Below are 19,761 nucleotides of genomic sequence, written 5' to 3' on the forward strand. Positions count from 1 at the left end.
CAGCCTCGCTGCAGCTACGGGAGAGCTCCTGGACCCGGGCCTGGGATCGGGGCAGCCCAGACGGGTCCCGAGGGGGCAGCCGGAGCGCTGGGTCAGGCAGGCCGCCTGCAACCAGCGCTGGGGCGGCCCCGACTGGTCCGCGGCGGCGCCACAAAGGAGCGGCCGGGGCGGGGCCGGGCCCCCGGGGCGGGGCGGGGCGCACTGCGGTGCCGGGAGCGGTGTTGGGGCCTGGCCCGGCCCCCTCCCCCCGCGCGGCCCTTTGTGAGGCGGCCGGGCCTGGCCGAGCCGCCCGTCTTGCCGCCGGCGCCGCACATTAATATGCTTCACCAGCAGCTCCCGCGGCGGGCGGCTCCGCTGCTGCGGCGGCTGCGGCTCGGGCGCCGCCGACGCTGCCAGCCCTATGCAAATCAGGGATCGCAGAAAGCACCAATAGGAGCCGCGCTCGCCGGCCGGCTCCGCCAATGGGAGAGCGGCGCCGGGCTGCATATCCGCCAGCCGCCGGGCTGGGCGCCTGTCACTGCAGCTGCGGGCGGCGCGCGGCGCGGAGCAGGGCCCGATCCGGAGCGGGCTCAGGCAGGCGGCGGCGGCGGCGACTCCAGCCCCCCCGGGAGCGGTAAGGCCAGGCCGGGCCGGGCCGGGGGCAGCGGGGCGGGGCAGGAGGGGCCGGCGGTAACGCTGTGCTGTGCTATGCTGTGTGTGTCCCGCAGGCTCCGGCCATGTCCGGCCGAGGCAAGTCCGGCGGCAAAGCCCGGGCCAAGGCCAAGTCGCGTTCGTCGCGGGCCGGGCTGCAGTTCCCCGTGGGCCGCGTGCACCGGCTGCTGCGCAAAGGCAACTACGCGGAGCGGGTGGGCGCCGGCGCCCCGGTGTATCTGGCGGCCGTGCTGGAATACCTGTCGGCCGAGATCCTGGAGCTGGCGGGCAACGCGGCGCGGGACAACAAGAAGACGCGCATCATCCCGCGGCACCTGCAGCTGGCCATCCGCAACGACGAGGAGCTCAACAAGCTGCTGGGCGGCGTCACCATCGCGCAGGGCGGCGTCCTGCCCAACATCCAGGCCGTGCTGCTGCCCAAGAAGACGCAGAGCTCCAAGAAGTGAGGCCCGGCCCCGAGCCCCCGCCCCGCCGGCCCGGCCCTGCCCTGCCCTGCCCTGCCCGCCCTGCCCCGGCCCCGCGGCGGGGAGGAGCGGCTGGAACAGCGCCCGCCCGGCTCCCCGGGGCGCCCCGCCGGCCCGGCCCGGCGCTCGCCTGCTGCCCGGACTCGGCCCCGCTGCAGGCCCGGGCCCGGGCCCCGCCCCCGCCCCCTTGTCTCGTCCGCTCGGGGAGGTCGGCCCCAGCGCTTCCTCCTCCCTCCCACCGCCCTCGTCCTCGGGCTGATTTCTTCTTCTGCCACGAACTGGGAAAGGGGAACCCGTTTTGCACAGTGGAGGCTCCGGACTGTGGCAGGGCTCCGTCCCTTCCCCCCGCCCCCGCCTTGTCTCTTCCATCCCTGCCCGGTGATGCACCTGGAGACCTGCCTCTGCCCTGCCCCAGGGAGGCCTTCTGCTTGTGCCCCTGGGTGTAGGGGGCAGAGCGGCCTCTCCTGCTCCCTTGTGTCTTTTGCACGAGTGACCAGCCCCTTCTCTGCTGGCCTGGCTGCGTCCCAGAGCTGGCGGGTCCCCGAGGGCAGTGATCGTACCTGCTGTTGCTGCACATCCCCATGAATGTGACCACAGAGACTTGCTGAGGTCAGGCCGGGCAGGAAGGCCTGATGTTTCTCTCCGGCCAAGAAACATCTTTCGGATGGTGTCTTGCCTCCCATGAGGGAGGGATTGGGGGGAGGGGGGGAGGCGGCGTCACCACCTGCAGAAGAGCCCCGATTCTTTCTCTCCTCTGTTCCTTTTTGTTGCTGTGTTGTTCTGATTTACCTCCTCGCAAAGTCACCTTACTGTAGCTGCGTGGCCTAGCTCGCGTTCTCACTGGGTGTCGTAGGGCTTAGTTATGTCTCCTCCAGGAGAGTGGGGTCTGCTATGGTTTGGGGGTCAGGGGGGTGTGCTTAAAGAGCATGTCAAGGTCAGGGGCTTCCTGCAGACAGGGAATGCCGTTTCTGTTGTGCGTTTTGGTTTTTTTGTTTTGTTTTGTTTTGTTTTTTTTGTGTTCCTTCCTGGTTGGATCAATAGGTCTATGTTGCAGAACCTCTTATTTCTTATGGAGACTTAGCATTTGTATCCTAGTTGCACTTTAACATGACATGCAGTGTTTTTGTTCAACACTACTTCTAGTACTTAAAATAAAGTGCTAATTATAAATCTGTTAACTGTAATCCTCCTTAATGGATTAGCGTTTTTTTGTTCGGGGTTTCTTTTTTTTTTTTTTCCTTTTCCTTCTCTCGCTGAAAAACTTTGGACTTCATATGAGAATCTAGTTAATGTGGTGTTTATTATATGGCTATTTGGGTAACGTATGAGCATGAAAGTCAGCCTAGCTGTCCCGTGACACATAGTAGCTGTGATCTTCTAGAAATTGGTATAAATAGCAGCCTTGCTCGCTGTGGTGAGAGCAGTTTGCTTATGTGACAGGTTGATAGAAATTATGTGCATGCAGCAGTGTGTCTAGGCTCTTGGACAGTAGAACTTCATAACCTTATTAAAAGTACAATGGGCAACTGTGTCTGTGCTGTAAGTAGCATGTGTTCAACCTATCAAATCAGCTGTTAATCTTGTGGATGAAGTAACTTGCTCTGGCTCTGACTCGATTTTAATATTAAAATTTACCTAGAGTAGATGAACTTGGATGCTTGTTAACTGGTTTTTATGAAGGGTTTTTTCACTCCATGCGTAGAATGTGGAAGAGGTACGTTGGCGTTGTGTAGTGATAATGGAGCAGTAGACCTTGATACGTCATTGGCTGTCTGCTTGGTTCTCTGGTCCCCCATCTTCCCGGTGCAGACCTTGGAAAAAGCTCTCGTGTCTGGGCAGTGGTCTCGCTGCTGTGACGCTGGACCAACTTGGGTTTCGTTCCTCCTGTAAACTGGATGTTCATCCTCCTGGGGTGGGTAGGGGTGGGAACTGTATGTGGTCACACTTTTGTTTCTAGGGAGTGGAGAATTGGAAGTGTCTGTATCTATGTCCTGTGTTCTCTCTCTTCTCTTTCTTTCTTTTTTTCCTCCTTTTTTTTCCTTTCTGTTTTATTTTTGTTGTGGTTTGGTCTCTCTCTTTCCTCCAGGACCAGCATTCTGTACAATTCAAAGGAGATTTGCTTTGTATTTCTTAGAAAATGCAGAACTTGTGATACTGAAAAAAGAACAGTGCAAAGCCAATATCTGATTAAACTGGTTCAGTATTGAATGCATGTCAAACTTGCTGTCTCTTATCACCACTTCACCTGCTCAGTCTTGGATCTGGAATTGTCAAATTTCTGGGAATAGGCACTCCTTCGTGCTGGTAGCTTTGTATTTGGGCCATCTGCAAGACATGTGGGTGGGGTGGAGCTTTCCTTTACTGGGCCTGTTAGCTGAAGTCTGTCTCCCCCATGGAAGCTGCTCTGACCCTGCCACCCCCACAAAAATGCCTTCCTGTCAATGACAACAAATGTGACTTGTGCTTGCTGTGGGCACTGTAGGATCACTTGATACTTACAGTGCAGCAAATGCAAAGAAACTTGAGTTTCCTTCAGCAAGTTTGGCTTGCAAAAGGGAAATTCAGCTAAGCTTAATGTGAAGGGCAAGGCTCTGCCTTTAAAAGTGCAGCTTCTGTGCTGCAAGTGCCAAACTAGTAGACCAATGATGTAAATCCAGGTCAGGGTGGGAAGAGAGCTGATCAGCTTTCAATTGCTTTGCTGATTTGATGGCTGCCCTTGTGGAGGAAGGACCACTGAAGGTTCAGATGGCCTTGCCCTCTGAGTAAAGGCAGAGAGCTCACAGCATGACTAGGAAGGCATTTGGCAAACCAGGGAAGCCAAGATTGCTATTCTGGACTTGGCTACCCTTAAAGCAGAGAAACAGGGGGAATAAATCTTTCTACAGAAGAGACTGTAGAGATGGTATCACAGATTAAGTTAGTTAGTTATACTGCACAGATCAGTACCTGGGCCTATGGTGCTAGGTGCTCTAGAGAAGCAAATGAGACCAGCCCTGCCTTGAAGAGCTTGCAGTCCAGGATGGGGAGAGGCCTCAAGCAAGCATGATGAATCTAAAGGAACAGATTGTGACCCTGGGAAGCACAGGATGCGAAAAACTAGCCCCAGACCTAGTGTCACAGGGCTCTGACCAAAGTCCAAATGGGTGTCCGGTAAACTGATCCATCTTCCTAGTTGTCTTTTCAGCAGAGTCCCTCGTCTTGGGTCTGAAGCCCTGTCTGGTAGGGTGGAGTTTTGCTAGTGGCATGCTGCAGCTGAGAATGAAGTCCCTGCTGCTTAGGTGGGTGGTAGTTTTGATACAAAGAAACTCTGACCTTCTGTTTTCACTCAATGTGGAGAACTTTATTGTGGTGGCAGGGTACCAGCTTAATGGGGCTGAACTCTGAAATGAGCTGTAAAAGAATTCCAGATAGTTTAGCCAAGGACTTCTTACATGTGCTAGGTGCTCACTTTTTGCCAGTAACAAAATGGCTTCTTATGAGCAGGCTGTAAATTGTACATCTGAACGTCTTCACAAGCACAGTTGGATTGTGGCTATGCAGTGCGTGTGGTGCACAAAGCAAAAGAATCTAAACAAGTTCATCTTGGTGTCAAGCTAAACCCCTTCCCCCCCCACCCCACGTCTGTCTTGAGCAGAGGACAATGGCTGGAGCAATGGTGTCTAGACTACCTTAGTCCTGGGGATTAAATTTAAAAAAGGCTCTTGCTACCAATAGCTAACTTGCAGGCCTGTAGGTGAGCAAAGGTTACAGCCAACCTTGGTTTGTGCAGCTGGTCTGATTTTCCAAAGGCTGTTCTCTCTCCTTTTCTTAACGCAAGTGGTCACCTGTGGCTGGTGCCCTCTAAAACTCTTTTAAGGATGGAGTGGGCTGTGGAGACCAGCCTCCCAGCTGTAAAGCTTTTCTGTAGATAGCTGAGGATCAGGTATAAAAAGCTTGCTTTCTTGTCACTGTTCAGCCTCTCAGAGTCCTATCCTCGGGCTACAGCCCTGTCAACCCAGCAAACCTTAACTGGGCTGAGAAGCTGGAACGGCAGCTCCAAGATGCTGCTTGTTCTAGGCCCGGCTAATGACTTTGGATGTGTGCAGATCAGTTGTACTTCCTGCATTTTTCAACTTGCCCAACAAAAAATGGGCTGAGTTGGTTGCAGTTGGCTTTCGTCAAGCGTGTAGATTCCAAGTGCTCCAGTGTGTTCATAATGCATGTTCAATGTCGGCAACAAGCTTTTGACAAAATGGTCCCTCTCTTTGCTAAATGGAGAGAGAACCTGCCAAGAGAGAGGAATCCACACCTCGACTCTCCTGCACTTATTTGGGCAAACTTCCTTTAGCCATGCACTGAGTACTCTTCCTTCTGGGGGTGGGGAGCTAGCCTGGCCTTGCCTACCTGCTTCCCCTTCTAGTTGGTACTGCAAGCTTGGGCAGCAAGGGGACTAGCTCCCTTCAGCTGTGACCAGCTTGCCTATAAAATTGTTAAAGCAACCTACCTATCTGCATCCTTTGAGTTACTTCTCAAGACCTGTGGCTAAAAGAGAGAAGCCATTGTCTTGGTGTATCTCACGGTGCGGTGTGCAAGCTGGTCCCTTGCGTGTGCAGGGAGCCGTCTCGCAACAAGAAGGGAGAAATGCTTTTAACAAAGAGAAACACACACTATTGGGATGCTGCAGGCCCAGCAGTTGAAGCCACCCCTACCACTTCTAACCTGATGCGATTTGAAGGCTGGTGGGGGGAGGTCCTTTTTTAATCCTTCAAATATGTTCATTGTTATATGATGAACTTGGAAACCACCCAAGGATAAAGGGCCTTGGCTAGTGTGAGCTCTGTGGGAAGAGGAAGGTGCTACAGGAGCTTCAAGGAATCCACTACTTTTCTTGTACATGTTTGCAGGGCTGGAGGAGGGACGCAAGCCTGCACTCTGTCTGGGAGCTGAAAATGGAGTTCTTGCGTTCTGCTGTTGAAGTAACTAAGAGGGTCTGTCGCATGCATTCAGCAGCTAGCTCTGAGTCAAAACAGCCTTAGCCTCACCCCTCTTCTGCTGTAGCAGCTGTACTTGCAATAAGGGTTCTCTTCTCATCAGGATCCCTGCACTCCTGCTGGCTCATGCAGTAGGTATGCTATTGTATGTGAGGATGAAAGTCTGACCTCATCTATTCCTGTGCTTCCTTTCTCTATCTCCTACACTGCTAAAACTCGGGACAGGCCATCTTGACTTTTCTCTGTGTTGGGTATCCTACAGACAACCATGATCTGCAGCTCTGGCTTCTGTATGCAGCTAAGACCAAGTCATCCCAGTCCTACCCTCCCTTGTAAGAGTCACTTCAGGTTGCCAGCAAGAGAAGTCTGGCTGTTCCCAAGCACAGGGGCCTGCTCCAAAGCCCACTGATACCATTGGAAATCTTTTATGTAACCAGAATGGGGCCCTGCCTTATGATAGTCTCCTCCCCCTCCAGTGCTTGACAAGTGCGTGTGGGAGAAACACTGTCCTGTTGTGGCTAGCTGCTTTCCTGCTGCTTATCTAGTTGAGAGATGTATTTGTACAGGGCTGCACAGCTGGCTGGCTGGGCTGTAGAAATTGGTCCCAGCACATGGATTAAGTACTAGGTTGCTTCAGTTACTGTGTTTTGTTTTTTGGTTTTGTTTTTTTGTTTTTTGAGGAGTCCCTAGCCTCTCATCAGGTGCCTAGTTCCAGCTGCGATTGATCACTAGATTTTGAAGCAGTGGTCTGCAGATGAGATGCCAGCTCCAAATCTCAAAGCTGCTTAGTCTTGCTAGTAATATGCTGCCCTTTTTTTGCAGGGGTTGCTACTAAGATCACTTGAAAGGCTTTTGCATTATGCAAGGCTTAACAGGTGTGCTGAGCTGGGGGGAGACGGCTTCTCTTTTTAATTGGTGCAGCTGCCCCATTTCCACCCCCATCCGACTGCAGAGCTGCTAATGGCCCAGCTGAAAATCCTTATAATGTAGCCTTTGCACTCCAGGTTATATTGGAAACTCAGGACTCAAACAGCCTAGTGGCATGCATCACTTCTAGTGTGATCTTTCACTTCCTACAGGCCTCTTCTACCTTTTTTGCATGTCATCTTTATTGAGGCTCCATAGCAGGAGAACAGAATGGGTTTGATCAGTCTCTGCCAATGGGATGATGGTTTTTGGATCATATTCTTGAACATAAGTGCCACATGCAGGCAGACCAGGGGTCCAGCTAGTTCAGTACCTTGTATTTCACAGCAGCGGATGCTAAGGGCCTGATCTCTCCACTGTTCCTTCTGGCTCCTACAGGCCTAGGAAAGTCTAATTTGGACTAAGATAATGCAGTGTTTATAATGACGATCTCTCCAAACAACCGTAGTTGCTCCTGACCAGCCTGGCTGCAAGTGGGCATTGGAGACCTCCCCAGGATCCATGGGAAGCAAAGCTGGAGGCCATTAAACCTTGATGGCTGTTTCCCTAAACAGCCTCTGAATGCAGCCTGCTTGGCCTGTTTACCTTCATCTTGGGAGGAGTGAAGCAGAACTAGCTCAATGGCTCCCCTTCGGGCAGCTTAGAGCCAGCTGTGCTATAGCATTAATTTCCAGAGAGTACTGATGCTAGGGAAGGACTGCAACTCCAAGCAGCCTGTGCCCCAAGAAGCTTCCCCTCCTGCTCTCCCAGACATCTCATTAATGATGATGGATCAGGTAGAATGGCATTCAAGGTAAAAGTCCACAACCCTCTGTCATCCCTGCACTGATAGCCCTGGGTTTGGTGTATTGCTGCTCTAGTTCAGTTCCCCAAGCCCAGCCCACCTTGGGAGCAGTAAGGGCAGGACATGATTCTCTTCCCAGCCCTTTGAAACCCACTGTAGAGTTCAGAGGGGGCAACAATTCCCTGCCCTCATCTTGCTTTCCTCACATGGCCAGGAGGACCTGCCCTCCCCCATCTTGTATGTGTGGTCAGGGCAGGGCAGCTGACACTGTTACCTGGGCTCCAGCTGCTTTCTGGGAAACCATGGACCTGTTTTCAAGGGGGAGGCTGAAGCCACTGCCCTAGGGCCCAGAACGATTGCGCTGTCAGGGGGGGGCTGGGATGGGGAAGCTTGAGCATCAGCTGAGATGCAACCCTTCTGGGTTCTCCTTCTGTGCCAAGTGGGGGCAGCATGCTAAGTGCTGTCAAAGCAGGAAGGATGCAGCACCTCCCAGAGGGCTGGCAGCACTATGCCAGTGCAAGGAACTCTGCACAGGTGGCTGTGAGAGCCTTGGATGCCAGTGGAAAAAAGAGCATCCCACCAAGTGTGAGGCCTGCTGGGTTGGTGTGCTTAAAGGAGGGGGCTGGAGGGCAATCCCCTAATTAGGAACAACAGCTATTGAGCCCTGATGCAAAAAAATAGAGAATGGGGCCTTGGTCGTGGCCAAGAAGATCCTGACTTGTTGCATCTTTAAAAAAGAAAGGAAGGGGTGGCTGGTCCTTGCTGCCTGGCTCCTGTTACAGCCTCCCTGGCCTGCACCATAGGCCCCAGCTCCTTACAGGTGTGGGGGACACATGCTGAAGCACAACTTAAATTGTGCTGTAATTTTGCCACTGTTCGAAGAATGGAAGAGCTCCTTTCTCCCTCCTGGTGCTGAGCCTTGGCTTGATGGTTATCCCTGTGGACAGCAGGGGTGCAGCCTACAAGTGATGGACACTGGGAACCGAGTCTTCTGGAGCAGGGTGAAGCAAAAGTTCTTGGAAGGCCAGGAAACTGCCTGCAGTGGGCTCCCTTTGTTCCACCCAGCCCCTACCCCTTGCACCAACCCCTACCCACTGCCACCCTAGGGTAGGCTGTCCTCCACCCCCCCCACGGTGCCGCAACCCCCCCGGCCAATTTTTGTAGGTCTATCGCTGCAGCCCCTAAATCCTCAGCCCTAAGCTTCGAGCGGGAAAAGCCCTACGGGGCCGGGAGCTGTGCCTGTCGACCCTGCGAGGGCCGGGCTTTGTCCACACAGGATGAATCTGGTCTGGGCGGGCCGGGGCCAGATGGTGCTTGGCGGATCGGGCCCCAGAAGGGGGCGGGGCAGCCAAACCCTCCCCCCGCACACGGAGGAATCATCAGATCCGAGGGTTTTGTTTTTTTACAATTTATTGAACCAAAAAAAAAAAAAAAAAAAAAAAAAAAAGGAAAAAAAAAAAGGCTCGCCGCACGAGGGGCCGCAGCGCCCGCTCCCCCCCACGGCTCCCGCTCGGGCCAGCTGCAGCTGCCTCACCGCAAGGGAAAAGACGCCGCCTGTAGCCAATAGGCGCCGGGCAGCCCGTTTCCATGGCGCCGCCAGGGGCCAGAGCCAATAGGGGGCGCCGGAGATGTTCGAAAATTCGCAAAGCAGCGAAGCAACCGGCACCGCAGCGCGGGAGCGGGGCCACGTGGCGCGGCCCCTGCCGGGGGCGTGCGGAACAGGGGCGGGCGCGGGGGACACAAGCGTTGGAGGCGTTTAAAAAATCAGCGACTACAAGGACGCGATCGGGGGTCGCCCTGCGCGCACGGAGCCCCCCACCCACCCCGGGCGGGAGAAGGGGAGCAGCGGGCGCCTCCTCCCGTCTTCCTGCGCACGGAGGCGGCTGCAGAGCGAGGGCGGCGACACAAAAGACAAAGCGAATAACCCGGGTCCGTTCTCAGAACAGTCTGTCTGGGGGGGCTCAGTCCTCGGTGGCGGGGCGGGGGAGGACGATCACGGGGGCAGTGTCCTCGCCGCCCCGCTCTCATGCCTTCCTGCTCTTCAGTGCCTTCGGCTTGGCCGACTTCTTCACCTTCTTGCCGCCGGCGGAGGCGGCACCTTTTTTGGCCGCTTTCTTGGCTTTGCCTTTCTCCTTCCTGGCGGTGGCAGCCGCGCCCGCCCCCTTCTTGTGCGATTTCTTCTCGGGCTTCTTGGTCTTGACCGCCGGCTTCTTGTCCACGCGCCGCGTGGCAGGCGCCGCCACGGCCTTCTTGTGCGATTTGTGGGCGCCGCCGCCCGCGCCCCCCTCGCCGCCGCCGCCCTCCAGCTTCTTACGATTGAGCTTGAAGGAGCCGTTGGCGCCGGTGCCCTTGACCTGCAGCAGCGTGTCGTTCTGCACCAGCGCCTTGATGGAGTATTTCAGGTAGGTGCGCCCGTTCTGCTGGTCGAACCAAGCCACCTTCTTGGCCTCGTTGTAGATCTTAGCCAGCGACGAGCCGTTGCGCTCGCCCAGCTTACGGATGGCCTCCACCACCAGCTGGCTGTACTTGCCCGGCTGGTTCTTCTTCTTGTTGTTCTTCCTCCTCTTGGACGGCGACAACGAGGAGCCGCCGCCCTTGGCTTTCTTGGCCGCCGCTTTCTTCTCCGGGGCAAGCGGCACCTCCTCGGCTTCAGTCAGGGGCAGATCGGCCTCTTCCAGCTCCACCGACATCCTGGCAGCGGCGACTGCTCCGAGGAAGCTCCGCTCCGCTCGTCTCCGGCGCTCGGACGCGACTGGCGGGGCGGTGCTCGAGCAGCGCTTTATATAGGCGCGGGGCGGACCGAATTGGGAACAACAACAGGCTGGTCCGCGGCCAGCTCCAACTTGTGCTTTCTGGAGCCCCTTCGCGGGGCCCTGGCGCGCCCGCGCCGCGCCCCCCCGCGCCCCCCGCCTGCAGGTTCCCGCGCCGGCCGCTGCCCGAGGCGGCCGCGCTGCCGCCGGGGCGCCCGGCCGCCGGGAAGGGCCCCCGCGCCGCGATTTCCCGGGCGCGCCCGGTGCGGCGGCGAGAGCGAGGATGGGGGCGCCCTGTGTGGCGGCGCCTGGCCCCCGCCGCCGGGCTCCCCGGCCCCCGCCGCCGCCTGGGCCGGGTGGCCAAGAGCCCGCGGCGGGGCGGGGGGCCGGCGGCGGGCGGCGAGGACCCCCGGGCGCCGCGCTGGCCCCGGGTTGATCGGCGGGAACTAACACAGCCGACGCCCTCCCGTGGTCGGCGGCAGCAGCAGCACGGAGCCGGGCCGCCGCGCGCAGGGGGGTCCCCGCCCCGGCCCCGGGCGCCGCCGCCGCCGCCAGCCCCCGCGCCCCCACGCCGGGACTCTCCCGCCCCGCGGGCGCCGCGCCCGGGCACAGGGGAGCCCCCGCCGCCGCTCCCGGGCGGGCTTCGCTGTGCCCCCCCCCCCCGCCCCTAGGAGCTCCCGCTGGGGGCCGGGGGGGGCAGGGGGTCCTGGTCCGCTCAGGCCTGTGGGGGGAAGGATGGACTCGCCCCTTCCCCCCACCGGTGTGTCCCGGGGGCAGGGATCGGATGCAGCGACCCCCGCACCGCGATGCGGGCGAGGGGCAGAGACCCGTGCAGCAGCAGCCGGGGCCCGATCAGGGCGGATCTCCGGGCCGGGAGGCAGTAGGACCCGCTGCTCCTACCCCGCCCTCGCCCTCGCCCTCTGCCACCAGCGCCTTCCCTGCCCTGACGCTGCCGGAGGGACCGCGTACGGGGGGGGGGGCGGGCTGAGCCCCAGGCAGATCCTGGTTCCCCTCCAGCCCCTCCGCCGCGCAGCGCAGCGCGCACCCAGGGGATACCGGCTCTAATGCTCTGGCAGAGGCGCTAGCCCCAGCCTCCTCCTCGCCTGTCAGCTTGCCACCGTGGAGGACAAGGCCCCCCCGGGGAGTCTGCCCTTAGCCCACCTGGGGAGGGAGGCAGTGGCAGCAAAATCACACTGGGGATCAGCACCAAGGGCCCTAGATGCCTGCCAGCTGTGGGGCAGAGCCAAGAGGTGGCAGGATCTGGGTAGCCTGGGGGTGGGGTGGGGATGGGTGTGAATCCTTGGAGTAATCCCAAAAGAAAAGAGCATCAAGGTTTGGGCCCAGGGCCACCATGTGGGTGTGGACACAATTTCACCCTCCCTGGGGCAAGGAAGCGGGACACTGTGCCACAGCCTGGCCTCCACCTGCCCAGGAGAGTGTCCTCACAGCCAGTGTGTGGGTCAGCTGGGCTGGGCTGGAGCTTTCTCCATCTTCCTCCTGAGCTGTGTTGTCAGGGGGGGGCAGGCTTCCCAGGGCAAAGCAGAAGGCTGGTGAGCTGAGGCCTTGCGCTGTAGCCCAGGTTTGGGGGTGCTGCAGCTGGGCCTGGAAGACCTGCTCTCCAGCCTCCTCTTGAAGTTGTGAGGAAGGGAGGGGAGGGAAGGGAAGGGGGGAGAGAGAGGCACAAGCAGGCACCAAGAGAAAGAGAGAGGGAGTCGAAATATGTAGCATAGTGAGTTGAGCATTTCCCAGCAACTGGATCTCATTGATTATGGTCTCTACTCCCAGACTTGCACTGCTGCTTGAGCTGCTTCAATGTCCAGCATGCATGCCATATGTGGCACAGGCAGCCTTTGTCTGCAACAAATCAGTCAGAAGAGGGGAATCCTTGGGGAGTGCATGGAGGGTAAACTTTGTGGCACCCCTGCCTAAAAAAACCCTGCCTAGGTCCCCCATTGGCCTAGACCACAGGTCCTGGGTGAGACTATGGGCTGAGGGGAAAACAGCGGTGTGGAAAGTGACTGCAGCCTCACAAGAGCCCCCAGGTGTGCTAGGGGGCTGTGCAATTTGATGGGTTAAAAGGAAGATTCCTCTAGAGCTTGCAATAAGGAAGGCTTGCAACAAGGTCACTTGTCCCCTGGAGCTGCCCTCCCCTGCCCTGAAGGTTGGCTCTTGGTGGATCTGGAGCAAATTTCTTTTCTGCTGGACTCCATTTTCCTCTGCACCATCACTCAGGCATGGCCCACACAGGGCACCGCTTCCCACACACAGAGTGCTCTGTGCCTGCACCCCGCTCGCTTGCAGAGACTGATGGTGACACATCTCTGACCCTGCCAATACCCCACAATGATAGCCTGGCAGCTATCGGCCAGGCTAATGGTTCCTCTTACAGCTGTGTCAACCTATATTAACTGCAGGGAAGACGCCCATGCCAAATGGTGGGAAACTCACCGGCCTGGCATAGATGTCTGGGCGGAGCAGGCCTGGGTGCCTCTGCCTTTCCACAGCAGCTAAGTACCTAGGAAGGCAGCGCCAGACATAGCCGCTAGTGAGGGTGCATCTGCCTGGGCCCTGAGGTCACAGCACACACTCCCCAGGCTTGTCTCTGTGGCTCCACCTGCGTGTTCACATTAGCGCAGCTCCTGGCAGAGGCTTTAAGGGAAAGTGTGTTGAACAACAGTGTGTTGTTCTTAAATCAGACAGCTACGGAAAACGGCAGGGTGGGTGGGCCTTGGTGTCTGCTCCACACCGGACTCAAGCAGTGGCCACTTGAGCCTGGCCACTTGAGCCTGGCCGAGTTGGACTTGTGTGTGTGATGCTGCTGGCTCTTGTGCTGTCCACTTTAAAACAAGCTCCTCTCCACTGGCAGCGCCTGGCCCCTGCCACCGGGCTCCCCGGGCCCTGCCGCCGCCTGGGCTGGAATCCCAGCCCTTGGGGAAGCTGTAGTGTTACTCACAGCATTTGGCTGTAGGCAAACAGGCCTGATGGTATGAGTGACTGGTCCCTCCTGAATCTGGAGGGGGCACCCACAGAAGCTGCTGATGGCCCTGTTGGGTGTCAGGGTGTGGGCACCAGTGTTGGCTGTTGGGGGGTGGGGGGGGGCCACCAGCCCCTTCAGGGTTAAAAATCCCCCAACCAGTCCCCTATGGGTGGTGGCCACAGTAGGGGTGTCCTACACCATCTCTCGCACCCACCTAATCCAAGGTGAACATTATTCTATGGGGTATTCCATCCCAGGCTACAGTGGTATACAAATAAGGCAGGGGACATTAATCCAGAACCAGCTTCTGTCCCTGCTCCATGTCCACTGGTGGGGCAGTATGGGGAGGGGATCTTTGGCAGCCCCTTTTCGGAGCATGTCCTAGCATGGAAACACACACACTTTCTCTTTCAGAGCCTTGGCTGGTGTTGGTGCCATCCTCCTGCCATGCACTTCCGTTTCACACACACCATGTGAAGCAGCAAACCTCAGATGCCCAAGAAGGCATCATGTGGTACCAAGTCATGCAGGCCAGGCTAGAAAGCCAGACCCAGCCCTTGCTGCTGTCCCCTTGTCTCCAGAGGTCTCACTTGTCTCCAGAGGGTACCTTGGATGCCAATATGGGGGGAGGGGCAGGGGATGGGTGTGTGCATGCAGGGGTTGTGGGGAAAAAGGGGTGTGCCAAGGGTTGGTGGGGGACCTAAGTCTGTAAACCAGGCTGAGGGAAGGTCCACCCTACATGCTGCCGGTGCGCTTAGCAGGGGGATCAGTAGCAAGTGGCTGCCCTCACAGGAGCGCACAGACCATGCCACACCCCTGAGAGCACTGGCCTTTCCTGGGAGGCTGGCCCCCAACGCACATGCGCTAATGGGGCAGAGGGACAACTGCTTGGTTGAGCCACTTTGAAAGGGTTGGGAGAGTGCCTCCTGTTTGGGCTGTTATCTGTGCACCTCTAGCCTCATGGTAAATATGCCACATCCCTCAATAGCTTCCAACACCCTCCACTTCCTGCCCAACACCCTCAGAAAATGCCACTTCTTTGGTTTCACGTGTTTTTGGACTCCAGCAAAATAATAAGGTAGGTCTTCTCTTGCAAAGATCTGAGTGCTCACAGCAGGGCAGGCTGCCAGCACCACTCTGCATTTCTACATAAAATCTCTTGAACACCAAACAGTGCTGCCGAAGCCCACAGCACCCTTACTGGATCTCAAAGGCACCCTGGGGTGCCACAGCCCCTTGGCTGATTAGCACTGATAAAGTGATGCATGTGAGCTGACTTTGTCCCTGGATGAAGCTGGGTTCAAGCTGGAACTGGAGTGGTTTTTTGCTGTCATGCGGATTTAAGGGTTGCAGCCTCACAGGCCAACAGCCTTTGGTATCTATGCACTTGCTATCCCTGGCCCTCAGCTGGGCACCAGTCCCATATCCCCTACAGCAAATGGGAAGCAAAGGTGCTCTGTAACTGGAGGGGGGAGGGAATACCACACATGCACTGTATCTGTCCCATTCCCCACCCTCAACCTCGCATGTCTGGCCTCTTTGCTCACACAGGCCAGGGCTAAGATGCTAATTTTTGCCATTTTTTCTCAGCAGCTAGTGCTACATCTGCCTCCACCAGGGAGCTGCCAGCGAATCTGCTGCTGAATCCACCACAGCCCAGTGCAGAGGGATCTGCTCAGCGAGGACACGTGCCAAAACCCACAGCTACCAGGCCAGGGCTGCATGATGCCATCTCTAGTATGACTGGGCACTGCCCCAGCCCCATTCACCTGCCCTTTGGGCCCTGCCAGAAGCTGAGGAAGAAGCATCTTTGACAGTATAAAGGCACTGCTGGCCAGTTACATAGGTTCCTAGGGAAGTAGGGCTGGAAGGGACATCACAACGTCTTCTAGTCCAACCATCTGCTCACAGCAGGATCATCCCAGCCCAGGGTCTGCTCAACCTGTTCTTGGACATAGCCAAGGCTGAGGATGCCACAACCAAGGCTGGAGATGGCACAGCCTCACTAGGCAGCCTGGTCCCACACAGCCTCCTCCCCCCTTAGGCATGCTGAGAAGCACTGTCCCTGCTTGAGTGGGTGGTGAGGGCAGGTTAAGTAACCTCTGCAATTGCTGCCCAGGTCCTTGTCTGAACATCCCACAGTAGGAAACACCACGGTATCTTCTAACCTTCTTCCCCGCAACCCTGGGGCTGCAGTCAATAAGCCCTCCCTGTTGTGATCACAGAGGGGAGAGCCTTTCCCCTGCCCCTGCCTCTGCTCTGGCAGTCACATGGTAGCTCCTTGCCCAGACACACGGTGCAGCCTCCCAGTGGTGTGACATCACTGTTTCCATGGAGACAGGCCCAAGCTCATGCATGTGCATGATGCTTCTTGAGCCCTTGGGGCTCCCAGGGCTCAGCGCCACCAAGGATGTCCCCTCACCTCTCACCCTGGCTCCCTAGAGCCCCAGGTCACACTCAGTCACCAGCCCAGCCCTGGAGCTGGAGCCCTGCACCAGCCACCTCCAGGTCTCCTTTGTGATCCCGAGTAGCCCTGAGCCCTACTTCTGACAGGTGCCTACAGCTGCCCCTGGAGAGCAGGGCTTGATGGGCTGTAGAGGCTGGGGTGGGATGGCCAGGCAGGGCCTAGGGCTGGTCCTTACATTATCAGCACCAGCTGGCAATGCTCACACTCTGGGACCCACAGACTGATCCTGTGCTATCTGGCCCGGAGGCTCCCCACAAAGCCCAAAATCTGGCAGCAGGGGAGTGGGAGCCTTGGGTAGCCCTGTGGCCTGGTAGCTATTCAGGCTGTAGCTAAATATCCTTTTAAACCTGTTTACAGGATATGTGGGTGTAGGGAGGGAAGCTACATCTTGGGAACAACGAGGATGTAACTGTTATCTCTGCCAGGGACAGAAAAAAAAAAATCACTAAAAAGCAAAATCACTGCTAATGGAACAAGGTTCAAGTTGCAAGGGTCCTTCCTCCGCCCCACAATGTATTGCTACAGAAGGATGCAACACAAGAGCCACAAGGTAATAACTTAGAGCAGCATCCTTTGCTTTTCCCACAAGTGTTACTTCTCTCTACTGGCTTATGCTGGGAAAAGAGGGCCTTTGTGACTTATGGCCCTCTAGAAGTTCAAGTGGAAAAGAAAAAAAAAAAAAACCACCTGTTCTTGCCAGAATAAGAGTATTCAGATTCTTGCTTGTTGAAATGGGCAGAAAGCCCTTCCCTGGCTTAGCAGTCCACTCAGTACTTCCCCAGCATCTGAGCACATTCTGCACCCAAGAGAAACAGAAGTAGATGAAAGAAAATTACATGGGTAATATTAGGCATGGACCACTTTAATAAGAGGAAAAAGACTGGAGTCGTCACTCAGAGGCCAAGAGTAGGTACTCAGCAACTCTAAGCTGGGCTGCACATCTGAGTCTTAAGTTGTCAAGGTGGCTTTCACTTCTACATGGCACACAGTAGGGGCCGTTTGTCCGCTGTGCTACCAACCCCGACTGCTTAGAAATCATGAATCAGGCACACAGCTTCCTTCTCCTTACCGAAAAAATTCTGAGACCAACTGGAACCCAGGAGCCTTTTAGAGTAATTTGTCAGTGTTTATGGGGCACTGGTGTCTCATTGGCAGGCTTGTGTCCCCAACCACAAAAGCTTCAAACTGCTTCTTAAACATAAGCCACGACTCTCATATAAGCTGCATCGCTCCAGGACCCAGGAACACTTCTAGAAAGTTTTTGTAAATCCTACTACAAATGGCAACACTGAGCCTAGCCTGCTTCTTTCTATAAGGGTTGAGGAAGGCATAAGCATGAAAACCAAACATAGACTAGATAAAACAAAACAGCTCCAACTCAGCAACTTCCACCCCATCGTGGGGAGAGCAGCAAGGACAAAAAGGCAACACCTTTGCCCTTAAGTAGGGCACAGCTGTGCTCGATGGCACAGCCTTGAGGTAACATAACGGACAGGATCTATGAGAGTCTCTGTACTTCGCCAGGCTGGCTTAGAAGGGCCCTGGGTGCGAGTTCCTAACTGAGTGCTGATCCGAGGCTTCACTTACCAGCAGGTACAGTTCACTGAATGTTGTGGTCACAGTCATTTCAAGCAGTTAAAAAGCACAGGCGGGTTACAGTACCTGGTAAATGCTTACTGGAAAGTGTTGTTCTTAGACAACACTGATGCTAGCAGAGAGATGAACAGAGTGGCCAGGAACTAAAAGGAAGAACTCATGCCATATCCCTGCTGCCTTCCTACAAAGTCTGTGCATCCATTCCCCCTCTTGCCCTGCACATGCCAAAGCCCAGGAATGAGCTGACATAGCCCATGACCCCAAGTAGGTGCCAGCCTCTCTCCAGGGGCTACCTTCACTTATTCCCAGGCTTTGGCGCAGTCTCTGGGGCACAGCACGAAGGCAGTGCAGGCTTAGCACTGCACTCGTCCACCCCATTTCAGAGTCAGCATCTCCCCAGAAAACTATTGCTTGTGCCTGCCCTAGAGTCCCATAAGTACTGCTCCCTCCAAGTCAAAGCCATCTCTCCTCAAGGCAGACCCACATGGGAAAAGATCCCTAGGAAGCAATGCATTTATCCCCAGAACACCTAAGCCTTCCACGTGGTCCATTTCCCCATAGCATTGTTTTCTAACTTGGGGATGACAGCAACAGCAATAGGGTAAGGCACAGAAGGCTTCCCACTAAAGCTGTCTAAGCCACTTGCTCCTGACTTGTGCTTTCCTGTTGTGCAGGCAGCTCACAAGAGAAGCCCCAGGAGAGCTAGCTATGAGCCAGCTCCACACACAGCCCAGGATTTAAAACACTGCAACATCACCAAAGCAAAGTGGTACTATGAAGAAATCCCCCTCTGTCACTCACTTGGAACAAACCAAGTGACCCCTATAGTTCCTGGGTTTTCTCCTTGGTTCAGGCTGAGCAATCAGGTGACCTGGGCAGATAAGATTCCTAGGGAGAGAGAACTGCCCATGGGCATTTTGAAAGCAACAAGCAAGGTACCTTCAGGCTGTGGTCTGGATGTTTGTTTTATACTCCAAGTAAAAACCTGGAAACTAACCAGAATTTAGGAACAAAGTGTAGGAAGATGCATTTTAAAACAGTCATTGCATCTGATATCTGAAAGACTCATATTGCTTATATTTGCCCAAAAGTGTATTCCGACTCCTTTGTTCTACCCCCCTCTCCCCCCCCAGATCAATAAAGGTTCTGCTTACAGTGCGCTTGGCTGTGGTTTACTGAAGAGGGAGGGAGAGAAGCCTTTTGCTCCTGGCTTGACCAGCAGAGCTAGTCTATGTCCCCAATCCTACCTGAGGCTAACCAGGGAGGCTTTAGGCGGAAAAAAGGCACCCAAAAAGATTACTGTGGGCAAATCACCCCATGGCTTGCAGGGTTTGTGTACCCCAGGCTGCACAGAGCTCTACAGAGACCAGTGCCTGGGTGGTAGCAGCATTACCCCAGGCTGGCAGGTGTTTTCTAGAGGATGGGACAGGTGGTCATAGGCTCCCTAGGGGAGATTCCCAAAGCATAGTTTTGGGCTTGGCACCGTGAGATGGATGGCTCTGCATAGTAGTGTCCCCAACTGCTGCCACAGTGCCACGTGAAGCATGTAGTGGAGCAGACTGGTTATTAGCACTGAGGTCTGTAAGGACCAAGAAGGTCAGGAAACAAGAGTGCAGGACAGGAAGCTGCAGATCCTGCAGCTGTTCATACCACTGTGGATGAAGTGAAAGGCCTCTTTCTTTTCCATAAGAAACATTAACACCTGTTTTGGTGCACGAGGGAGGACAGATGAGCTCAAATCTAAAAGACAGGTTGCTTATGGTCATCTCTGAGGCTTGGGAGACAAAGTGCTTATGAGCAGCTGGAGAGTAATGCAGTGGAGCATCCTTGGTAAAAAAACCACTACAGGTTTGGAACGTATAAAATCAAATGGGTTGGCAGAACATGTTTGAGAACAGCCCAGCCAGGGTCTGCTGCTGCTGCCACCACAACATACAACCTTTTGTACACATACCTTCCACCTACCCCTGCTTCAAACAAGCTTTTGGGTGCTGTTATAGATATTAGGATCTGTTATAGATATCAGGATCGCTCTTTCATTGCTCACCTGTTCAGAAACAAGAAACACTAAAAACAGTTCTTTGATTCATAGAAAGTCTTTTTCATCCACTTCTCTGTGCAGAAGAGACTCTAAAAGCCAGTTTGATCTTTGGTGCTGGGAGAGGAGAGTACACA

General features: G+C 55.7%; 2 protein-coding genes across 4 annotated transcripts; one reads left to right on the top strand and one right to left on the bottom strand.

Annotated features, from left to right (window-relative positions):
- Positions 1-476: 476 nt before the first annotated feature.
- LOC149855817 (histone H2A type 2-B) lies at positions 477-18,741 on the top strand. Of its 3 annotated transcripts, none has more exons than XM_090021729.1 (3): positions 477-613; positions 708-1,093; positions 15,114-18,741. In XM_090021729.1, exons 2-3 carry the CDS (start codon positions 717-719, stop codon positions 15,118-15,120), a joined length of 384 nt encoding a protein of 127 aa, XP_089877855.1. In that variant the 5' UTR covers positions 477-613; positions 708-716; the 3' UTR covers positions 15,121-18,741. The 3 variants fall into 3 exon arrangements, with proteins under 3 accessions (XP_089877855.1, XP_089877857.1, XP_089877856.1); XM_090021731.1 differs by having other exon boundaries at positions 15,117-18,741; XM_090021730.1 differs by lacking the exon at positions 15,114-18,741 and having other exon boundaries at positions 708-1,235.
- On the bottom strand, positions 9,237-10,560 carry H1-10 (H1.10 linker histone). The gene has a single exon (XM_090021723.1). It carries the CDS (start codon positions 10,484-10,486, stop codon positions 9,821-9,823), a length of 666 nt encoding a protein of 221 aa, XP_089877849.1. The 5' UTR covers positions 10,487-10,560; the 3' UTR covers positions 9,237-9,820.
- Positions 18,742-19,761: the final 1,020 nt, after the last annotated feature.

This window comes from Crocodylus siamensis, chromosome 11, assembly GCF_052110815.1.
Source record: "Crocodylus siamensis isolate JL-2025a chromosome 11, ASM5211081v1, whole genome shotgun sequence".
NCBI lineage: Eukaryota > Metazoa > Chordata > Crocodylia > Crocodylidae > Crocodylus > Crocodylus siamensis.